This window comes from Chiloscyllium plagiosum, chromosome 3, assembly GCF_004010195.1.
Source record: "Chiloscyllium plagiosum isolate BGI_BamShark_2017 chromosome 3, ASM401019v2, whole genome shotgun sequence".
Taxonomy (NCBI): domain Eukaryota; kingdom Metazoa; phylum Chordata; class Chondrichthyes; order Orectolobiformes; family Hemiscylliidae; genus Chiloscyllium; species Chiloscyllium plagiosum.
Genome location: NC_057712.1, coordinates 3,608,931 through 3,620,338, shown reverse-complemented (window position 1 = coordinate 3,620,338; position 11,408 = coordinate 3,608,931). Strand labels below are relative to the sequence as shown.

General features: G+C 38.1%; 1 protein-coding gene across 8 annotated transcripts in view; it reads left to right on the top strand.

Annotated features, from left to right (window-relative positions):
- Positions 1-8,898, top strand: part of otofa (otoferlin a) — a 373,830-nt gene extending 364,932 nt beyond the window's left edge. For 6 of the 8 annotated variants that reach the window (XM_043676363.1, XM_043676360.1, XM_043676356.1 and 3 more), the window contains 2 exons: positions 3,379-3,572; positions 6,566-6,646. In XM_043676363.1, coding sequence (XP_043532298.1) covers positions 3,379-3,559 — 181 coding nt within the window. In that variant the 3' untranslated portion in view covers positions 3,560-3,572; positions 6,566-6,646. Of the gene's footprint in view, positions 1-3,378; positions 3,573-6,565 lie in introns of all 8 variants that reach the window. The other 2 variants (XM_043676366.1, XM_043676329.1) reach the window with 1 other exon arrangement.
- The last annotated feature ends 2,510 nt before the right edge of the window (positions 8,899-11,408 follow it).

The window sequence follows — 11,408 nt, the reverse complement described above, 5'->3', positions numbered from 1 at the left end:
ATAAAGATGGGGTACTGGGCTAATGGTCGGATACTTGGTAGTGTGGATGAGCAGAGGGATCTTGGTGTCCATGTATACAGATCTTTGAAAGTTGCCACCCAGGTAAATAGTGCGGTGAGGAAGGCATATGGCGTACTGGCTTTTATTTGTAGAGGAATTGAGTTCCGGAGTCCTGAGGTCATGTTGCAGTTGTATAAGACTCTGGTGCGTCCGCATCTGGAGTATTGTGTGCAGTTTTGGTCGCCATACTATAGGAAGGATGTGGTGGCACTGGAACGGGTGCAGAGGAGGTTTACTAGGATGTTGCCTGGTATGGTAGGAAGTTCGTATGAGGAAAGGCTGAGGCACTTGGGGTTGTTTTCAATGGTGTAAAGAAGGTTTAGGGGTGACTTGATGATTAGGGGTTTAGATAGGGTTGACCATGAGAACCTTTTTCCACGTATGGAGTCAGCTATTACGAGGGGGCATAGCTTTAAATTAAGGGGGGGTAGATATAGGACTGAATTTAGGGGTAGGTTCTTCACTCAGCGAGTCGTAAGTTCATGGAATGCCCTGCCAGTAGCAGTGGTGGACTCTCCCTCTTTATGGGCATTTAAGCGGGCATTGGATAGGTATATGGAGGATAGTGGGTTAGTATAGGTTAGGTGGGCTTGGATCGGCGCAACATCGAGGGCCAAAGGGCCTGTACTGCGCTGTATTCTTCTATGTTCTATGTTCTATAAGGTGGTGAAGGAGGTTTTTGGCATGCTTGCCTTCAGTGATCAGACCATTGAGTACAGGAGTTGTGACATCATATTATGGCTGTACAAGACATTGGTAAGGCAACATTTGGAGTACTGCCTCCAATTTTGGTTGCACTATGATAGATAGGATATTATTAAACGTAAATAATGATTTGGAGGTGCCAGTGTTGGACTGGGGTGTACAAAGTTAAAATCACACAACATCAGGTTATAGTCCAAAGGTTCATAAACCATCTGATGAGGGAGCAGCGCTCCGAAAGCTAGTGCTTCCTAATAAACCTGTTGGACTATAACCTGGTGTTGTGTGATTTTTAATATTAAACAGAAAGGGTGCAAAAAAAGATTTACAAGGATGGTGCCAAGACTGGAAGGTTTGAGTATGAGGAGAGGATGGATAGGCTGGGACTTTTTGCCCTGGAGGATAGGAGGCTGAGGAGTGATCTTAGAGGTTTATAAAATCATGAGTGACAAAAATACCCAAGGAAGAGGAGTCCAAAACTTAGATGGCATAGATTTTGGACAGGTACATAGATGGAAAAGGTTTAGAGAGATATGGGTCAAACACAAGCAAATGAGACCATTTCAATTTAGGAAACCTGGTCAGCATGGATGAGTTGGGCTGAAGGGTCTGTTTCGATACTGGATGGCTCCTTCACTCTATGGCTGTCCTTCAAGGCCAAGAATGAGTTAAACATAAGATGTATTTCATGACCTACATCAAAGATTCTTAAAAGCTCTTAAAACCATAATTAAAAACATTCATGCAATCCCCTGCTGAAATAAATGGTCCTTTACCTTTTCCAACTGAGCCAAACCTTTACTAAGGACTCTGTTACGATAACAAACCTTGGAAAATCAAAACAATGGAGTCCATTGAAACTGAAGAACAAAAGGCAATGTTTCATTTTCTAATCTGCACAAGAAGACCTCTTCCTGCAATTCACTGGTGCATTTTTGATTCTTTTACTCTTCTGTCTAAGTGAGAGCTCCAAACTTTTGTTTTAAATTTTGACAGGATAAGTATTTAAATCATTTCAGGTCACTATGCTCCAATATACCTTATATCCACACTTCACATGTATTTTTGCCTCCTCCATAAAAATGTGATGCCCACAAGCAGTAGAATATAAAGAACCAAGATTTCCTTACTGCTGGAAGATCATAATGTGAAATCCTAAAAGAAATAAGTTGGTGTATTCATTCTGAATCAATAGAAATAAGTTTTAATGGAACTAGAACAGTCTTACAGTCAGTAATTCCATCATAACAAGACAATGTGCCCGTACTACGTCCGCACAATGAGCTAAAATAGCTGAGGAAGTTTCACTCCATCCGAAACATTAGTTCTGATTTTTCTCCACAAATGATGCCAGTATGTGAGCTTTTCCAGCAATTCCCGTTTTTATCTCCTTCAGTGCTATATTATTTTGATTCTATCTTGACCAATTCAGTTCTTTCCCAAATAAGCACAACAATAGTACAGCTCATTTAAAAACAGCATAAATAATCTTTTTCTGAACACAAAAGTTTTAATTCAGTTCCCACAATTACTAAAGAAAGTTGGGGCTTAGGTATTAAGTTACTGCAAGGCTGCAAACCATGAGACATCACCCATTTCCTACCACTAACTAAAACCGTTCATGTCATTTCTTGACTTAAATTTGAAAATTTTCTAATACTGACTATTTTCTTTTAAGCTTCTATTTTGCTATAAAAGGTAATTTTTAATCATTTTTCTTTAGATACAAATTTTCAAAATCTGGAACTAAGTTCAGAAAACCAACAGAACTATAAGGATCAATCATATATTATAAATCCATATGGGAAGTGGAGTTGCAGATAAGATAGTGAAGAAGGTGTTTGGTATGCTTTCCTTGGTTGGTCAGAGTATGGAATACAGGAGTTGGAAGGTCATGTTGCGGCTGTACAGGACATTGGTTAGGGCATTGTTGGAATATTGTGTGCACTTCTGGTCTCCTTCCTACCGGAAAGATGTTGCGAAACTTGAAAGGGTTCAGAAAAGATTTACAAAAGATGTTGCCAGGGATGGAGGATTTGAGCTATAGGGAGAGGCTGAACAGGCTGGGGCTGTTTTCCCTGGAGCATCGGAGGCTGAGGGGTGACCTTATAGAGGTTTACGAAATCACGAGGGGCATGGATAAGATAAATAGACAAAGTCTTTTCCCTGGGGTGGAGGAGTCCAGAACTAGAGGGCATAGGTTTAGGGTGAGAGGGCAAAGATATAAAAGAGACCTAAGGAGCACTTTTTCACTCAGAGGGTGGTACATGTATGGAACGGGCTGCCATAGGAAGTGGTGGAGGCTACTACAATTGCAACATTTAAAAGGCATCTGGATGGGTTTATGAATAGGAAGGGTTTGGAGGGATATGGGATAGGTGCTAGCAGGTGGGACTAGATTGGTTTAGGATATTTGGTCGGCATGGATGAGTTGAACCAAAGGTTCTGTTTCTGTGCTGTACATCTCTATGACTCTTTGGAACATTTTCAATGTCCATTTGATATTAAACTGTAACACTTTTAATTATAATCTCTTTTGCTTTTTTCCCAATTCTCCCTTCCCTTTTGCATTATCTTTTCTTGCCCCTTCACACCTTACTCTTCTCCAACCTGCAGTCGGCCTGACACCAGCTTTATCTGGTTTATGAACCCTCTAAAGTCCATCAGATATTTCATCTGGCACAACTACCGTTGGTTGATTTTGAAGATCCTCGCAATTGTGCTCCTCCTCCTTCTGCTTGGGCTCTTCCTTTATTCAATGCCTGGTTACCTGGTCAAGAAGATTCTTGGAGCTTAATGGCCTGGAAATGGTAGCCATGTTTTCTCATATTTCATGTATCCTGTGCATTCTTTTACCTCCAATGTTTCCAACAAGGATTTCCTGCTGAGTTATTGCAGTTAGTTTTGTTAATTAATGTATTTGATAGCTTTAAATCTAATGAACTGCATAATAAAGCACAGGGATACATATTCCAATCATTTGAATAATTATTTCTATTAAGCTAGTAAAATCAGATTACAGTAATACCAAAAGTGTAACTTTGTACGGATAAATATCACATTAAAAGCAAGAAAACTAAATATTTGAAAATCCACTCAATGGCTTGGATTTTGCAGTAAGCAGGGGATAGATGGCACCAGTAATTGCTCTTGTTATTCCCACATCCTTTATCTGGGTTTTATGTGAAAACTGATGAACTCAAAAGCCATTATAGTTCATTATCTTCTGGAGGGCACCTAACAGCTATGTAAACAGGCCAAATAATAGAATGTCTCCTTAACTAATCCTTAAAAAAGTAGTAAAAATCTGAACCAAGGAATGTAAGTTGTAGCAGTTAATATTGAATCAAGTACAGAATGCACAAATAAAAGAATTAAAGTGGTCTTAAGAATTGAGATAAAGTTATAGAGAGCATAAGATATTTATTTTAAAATATTTTTCAGTAGTTAACATTCAAAGAAATAAGACATCATACATACAAGTGTGTATCACACCTGTGATATGCTTACACTTCACTAACAAGACCAAGTATTTTCTGGTGAATTTAGTTGGTATCTACCACACATGTAGTATATAACAATGTTTTACCCTTCCATCTATTTCAATGCCAATACCTTGATGAAATAACAATGTAGTGAAGCTTCTGGAGAAGTGAAATAACTAAGCCAACAACTTCCTGATTTAGCTGCTTACATGTCACTGGGAGTCATGTACTAATTTAGTCTGTAGTAACTGTGAATGCTATTTTCTTCATCTTTATTACAAAATCCTGGCTATTGTCTTTCACATTAAATCAGTTAAATTTAATTGTAAACATTCATGTATTAGATATCAACTATGATATTATTTTGGTACTTTATCTCATGTATAGGAACCAAAAGATGCCCTCATATTGATAAATGGCAGCAGACAGTTTTTAAATATATTAAATCTTGTGCTATAAATTACAGATGCTGGCTGTGTCCTTAAGTAGCATTGTTCCCATATTGTGGCTAATACATATATTTATTTCAAGTACTAATACTTTTTAGCATTATTCTGCAGCTATTTTCTGCTCTTTTTCAGTTTATTTTCTCTCTCGCTTATTACATTTACTGCAAGTGTTTATGTTTCAAATATTAACAGGAACCTTATAGTTAATAAGCAATGACTACAGTAAGCAATATAGTAGTTACTTTTAATTACCCTGACTGCAAAGAAAGATGTTACAAGCTCCAACACTAAGAATGAAAGCTGGGCTATTATTGGAGGTTAACGTTCACCTTTTTCATCTGACACGATACTTTACCATTTATAATTTGAAACCTTAAATTAGTGCTGATTTTGTTTTAATCCCTTGCAGTACTTTGATTCACACCAGTAGCCAACAGAAAATTGGCATTTTTGATTGTGACAACAGTTTAAATTCCTGTTGTAATATCTAGATTGCTAATGAAGTAGTCTTTATAGTTTAAAACTGTCTACCACTGTGGCTGAACACCTACTCCATAGATGGGAAAGGCAGTAGTCTTTGGGAGATTGTATGAGGTCCATATGAGCAAGAAACATTGCAAGCAGGATCACTTAGGTGAATGAGATGTGAAATTTTGATTTCTCGATGGCAAACTAAGAATCCAATATGCTGCAAACACAGTATATTTAAGTTCACATCATCCTGTGATAGGTTCATAATTGTAAAACCTTTGTGTATTATGAATACTCAGTAGTGTAAAAAGTTTTTAAACTGTGTCCTACATTCAAGATAAAGTCAGTAGGGCATGAGAATCTCCTGATAGCCAGTACTCTTTGGATCCTTGCAATTTATTTACTGTAATAATTAGCCAGGAAATGCTAAAGGAATTATAACTTATTGTAACTCACGGCTAACTACAAAACAAACTCTCCAACCCAGGGAGAATTTAATTCTCCCACAACACCTGACTTTCTTCTCTGATCCCCACCCGAGCAGTGCAAGTTAACGTGTTCCAGGAGAAACTGATGTTGTGGGAAAGTCACTTTTAACTTTACCATCTGGGTTTGAATCCAATCCAGATCCAGGGGATGAAAGTCTTTACTTCCTTAGGGTGCAATTTCAGCTATGTTCCCAGTGAATCAGAATCCATAAATTGAAACATCCTTGAATCAGGATGGAATTGGCACCAACTTCACAGCTCTTTCTTTCATAAGAAATTGCTGTCATGGAAGTTGAAAAAATTATCATACTGGTATAGTGGAGGGCGTTCATCGGAGGCTGGGATAAGGGAGCTTTATTAAGTGTAGTAAAGAGCTAAATATTCAATGGTTTAAAGAAAGGCACTAAATTATAATAGTGAATCAAAATCGTGATGCTAGTGAATATAGGAAGAAAACACCAAAAAAATCACTAACCTGATCTAAAGGCTCTCCATTTTAATTCCTTTTATTGCACATCTTTCCAATTTAGAGGACTGTACTGACTTCAAAATCAAACTCATGGCATACACTGGATACTTTTGATTGCAAGATTGAAATTGTATGAATAATTTATATGTGTCGAGATTGTGTTGCGAAGGAGCTGGACTGCCTGACCTGCTGTGCTTTCCAGCAACACACTCTCGACTCTGATCTCCTGAATAATTTATATGTTTAACTTTGCTGTTTTCTGAAATAATGGTAATTCTTGCATTTACTAACAACTTCTGGAGATGAAATAAAAACTAATTTTCTCCTCCTGGGAAATAGTATCATTCACAAAGTGCCTACCGACAAATATTTTTGAATAATCATTCATCGCTAACCATTGTTTTTTCTTTCCCTCCCACTCTCTATTGCTGCCTTGGACAGTCGGCCAGACACCTCTTTTATCTGGTTCCTCAATCCACTCAAATCCATCAAATACCTCATCTGCAACAGATATAAGTGGCTTATTGTGAAGATTGTGCTGGCTTTGTTACTGCTGATTATGATAGGCCTTTTCCTTTACAGCATGCCTGGTTATATGGTAAAGAAATTACTTGGTGCATGAATCATCATCATCATCTATTTAATGCAACTAACAGCTAATATTTTTAGTAAAACATTGTTTTGTGTGTCTGAATTAATATAGAGAAAGGAGGTGGGAACATGACAGTGGCTGGGGAATCATTTTGAAAACTTCTGTGTTACAACATTGCATTATTTTGCATCATTATTTTGGCGTGCAGTGTGCAGTTCTCCAGAATTACTGTTTGAACTGTCATTAAGTCATTTTTTTTTGCTCTCATTATCACACAAACTTTGTTTGAACCGTTTTAAGTTTTGGAATTTATAACAAGAGAATTTATAACTCTTATTTGTGTTGTGTAATTTTCCTACCTTTTTTTCATTCATATTAAAAATAACTTGTTGTCCAACTACCAATTTATCCTGGTGTCTGAACCCAATGCATGTTGCCTAGCTTCTGCTTTGAAGAAACTGTAAGTGTTATTTATTTTAATCACAGTGGCCTCGAAAATCTTCAGCATTACCCCATCAAATAAGAGAAAAAAAATGTTCAATACTGTAATGTGATTTTATGAATTATGCACAAGTCAAAAATTAGTTCAGAATATTTTTCTTGGGGGTGGAAAACATCTGGTGTCAACAAGGGACTAACATCATCAATGTCGTGATTATAACTATCACGTAGCTGCAGGATTCGTCTAAGCATTAGGTGCATAAAATGATAAGAACAATATGACTCAATGCATTATTTTAATTTTTATAACCCAAAAGTTCTAAAAGAAGCATGGCATGAAACAACCTTCTAGATTAAGCGTTCATGAAGATTGCTTGATTGTGGCTTTATGGCAACACACAGGGTGACCTGTTGAGAAAAAGTTTCAAGAACAGCCCAATGTCAGTAGGAAAAATAATTTGCTCGGAAATTGGCATTTGAAATTAAAATGTTATTTGAACAACAAATTCCATGTCATGGTGCAAATGGAGACATTTGAGAGATTTATTGGAGCGTTTTTGAATAGCTGAGAGCATATTTGTCTAAGGCCACACATAACAAAATGTCTTTTACCTTTCTGTCAGACCATTGAGTTTTAATGTAGTTTTCTACGTTTCAAGACTAATAGATAAGGTAGCACTTTACAAGTCATAATTGCACTGTGGAAAATAGCAACACAGTATGCCGAGAGAACAATGTTCTGTTTGCTTTGTAATTGATAATAGACTCTCTTTGTAATACCTTTCTCATTGTGTACATCGATAAAAATATGAAAATACAACTATGTTCACAAAAACCTGTCATGTTCTATTTTGTGTTACTCTTTGTATGGATTGTTTATGTGTAATTAACTTCTGGTTCTTGATGTGAAAACAATCCAAAGAAATAAACTATTAAAATTTGAAATAAAGTACTAAAAAAAGTCTATATCAAATTTGGACACTTTTTACTAGAAATACCTCATTAATTGAAGGTTAATGGACTTTAATCAGTGAGGTTTTCTCTTTTCCCCTTCTTCATAGATGCTGCCTCACCCATGATACGTGTATTTCAAAAATGCAAAACAATGGGAGGTTTCTGGTGTGTGCTGGTTCATTTAAATAACTAATTACATAATGCTTTATAAAAACAGTTTATGTTACATGAAATCGTCCAAAAGAAAATTATTTTGTGGATAACTAGAGGCTATACCACGAAGGTACTGGGCCCTTGACTGGGCATGGCAAGTTGGTGTATGGTAGAACAATCCAACCTATAGTCATTGATGGGTTGCAAAATGCCTCCTGGGAAGTGTTGACAGACATGTCCAAAATTTAACTCCATTTGTACATCTGCTGGAGGCAGCTAATTCTAGTTTTGAACTTAACTTCATGATTCTGGAAGTTTGCAAAGAACTGTATTTTTCATGCTATACATTCATTTGTGTTAAGAAGATGAAGGTATCTGGCATTGCAAACATGATTTCCAAGGCACAGGTTGATGGGAATCCTCATAGGTCCACTATTAGCTTGTTGCCTTGTAATCACAATCCACAAATCACTATCCAGTAATAAAAGAAATCCACGTTAAATGCAGTTTCGTCCTCTAATTCCATCACAATCTGACAGAAGCACTGGATTGCATAATCATCTGAAATGGGGCGGCACAGTGGCAGTGGTTAGCACTGCTGCCTCACAGGGCCATGGACCCGGGTTCAATTCTCGCCTCGGGCAACTGTCTGTGTGGTGTTTGCAGATTCTCCCCGTGTCTGCGTGGGTTCCCTCCGGGTGCTCCGGTTTCCTCCCACAGTCCAAAGATGTGCAGGTCAGGTGAGTTGTCATGCTAAATTGCCCATAGTGTTAGGTGCATTAGTCAGGAGTAAATGTAGGGGAATGGGTCTGGGTGGGTTGCTCTTCGAAGGGTCGGTATGGACCTGTTGGGCCGAAGGGCCTGTTTCCGCACTGTGGGGAACCTAATCTTATCTAATCTAATGTAATCATAACTCACACAGAAATAAAGTGCTACAAGAAATGAACTGGCAACAGTGTAAAAGAAAACAACTTCAATGATATGGGGAAATCATACCTGTGCTGCACAATGTTTGACAAACCATTATTTATTTTATATATATAATTAATGATTAGATAGCGTCTTAGAGATGTCCAGCACAGAAACTCATTCATACCGACCAGATAGCCTAACCTAATCTGGTCCTATTTGCCAGCACTTGGCCCATATCCCTCGAAACCCTTCTTACTCATGTACCCATCCAGATGCCTTTTAAATGCTGGAATTGTACCAGCTTCCACCACTTCCTCTGGCAGCTCAGTCCATACATGTACCACCCTCTGCGTGAAAATGTTGCCCCTTGGGTCTCTTTTACATCTTTCCTCTCTCACCCTAAACCTATGTCCACTAGATCTGGACACCCCCACCCCAGGGAAACGACCTTGTCTATTTATCCTATCCATGCCCCTCATGATTTTGTAAACGTCATAAGGTCACCCTCTCAGCCTCTGACGCTCCAGGGAAACAGCACCAGGCTATTCAGCCTCTCCCTATAGCTCAAATCCTCCAACCCTGGCAACGTGTGAGTGGCACGGTGGCACAGTGGTTAGCGCCAGAGACCTGGGTTCAATTCTGGAGTTTGCACATTCTCCCCGTGTCTGTGTGGGTTTCCTCCGGTTTCCTCCCACAGTCCAAAAATTTGCAGGTTAGGTAAATTGGCCATGTTAAATTTCCCGTAATGTTAGGTGAAGGGATAAATGTAGGGGAATGGGTCTGGGTGGGTTGTGCTTCGGAGGGTCGGTGTGGACTTGTTGGGCCGAAGGGCCTGTTTCCACACTGTAAGTAATCTAAAATCTAAACATCCTTGTAAATCTTTACTGAACCCTTTCAAGTTTCACAACATCGTTCTGATAGGAGGGAGACCAGAATTGCACACAATATTCCAACAGTGGCCTAACCAATGATCTGTACAGCTGCAACATGACCACGCAACTCCTATACTCAAATGCTCTGACCAAAAAAGGAAAGCATACCAAACACCTTCTTCACTATCCTATCTACCTGTGACTCTACTTTCAAGGAACAATGAAGTATTAGAAGATATTAAGTATTGGAATAGACAAATGAAGTGCAACTCATGCTGTCCTGAGAAATATTATCTAATTTGGAGTGCAATCAAAAGCATTCCACAAAAAAAAGCTCTCAAAGTCCACCACAAATTTTATATCAATAATTCCTTTTCAGAAGTTTTAATCATGTAAACTGAAAGTTCTTCAAAGTTGGTGTTTTACTTTTGTTCAATGTTAAACTGCATCAGTTGTGTTGGTGGAATTTCAAGTTCATTGTTTACCTGAGAGAGACAAGACATCATTTTCAGATTAAGTCAAATCCCCTCCACAGTCTATTCTGAATAACAATTAGCATCTTTTCATAATGAGCAAATCATTGCAATTAGATCATTATTTAAATATCTACTATAGACAATTAGAGGCAATTCAAGCAAACAATATTCCTCAGTACATTAACAAAAATCAAATCAAAAGAGCTATTCCTGCTTAGCATTAGTGAGCAGAAGAGAAAACTACATGAATATAACACAGGAATTCATCCCAAAAACTACAACGTAACAGAAGCAACTAAAATTGAAAATTGACATTCTAAAGGACAAAAGGTGGTCCTACTATATTAGACTTGCAATTGTTTTAGTATGTAACTAAAACAGGGCACGTGGATTATCTTGGAGATTTATTTTCTTTGCATTTCAAAGGGTCTTTCATGTACACATCGGGTATTAGAAATTTCTTTGTGCTCAAATTCAACTATGAACCCAATGACACAAACATAAACCACAAACACAAAAACGGAGGAGCAGAAGACCCTGGGAAGTTAGCTCCCTTCATTATTAAGATGCTTGTAGGGACAGCACACAACGAATACAAATACAGAACAACCAGACAGCAACAACAATCATAAATCTGAAAACAAAGAGATCTTGTAGGTGGGAGTTTGAATGGTGTCCAACAGCAACCTTCACCTTTAATAAGCAGCCAGGAGTTGTGCTTGAAATTTTTGATTTGAAATTTTACTCTTCTCCTTTGTGGCAGCCTCCAGCAATCCTTAGAGCACTCCTGTTTGGTTGTTGTTGGCTGAATTGTGGAATGTACTGTGCACATAGTGTGCACAGTACATTCCTGAAGAAGGGCTTATGCCCGAAACATCGATTCG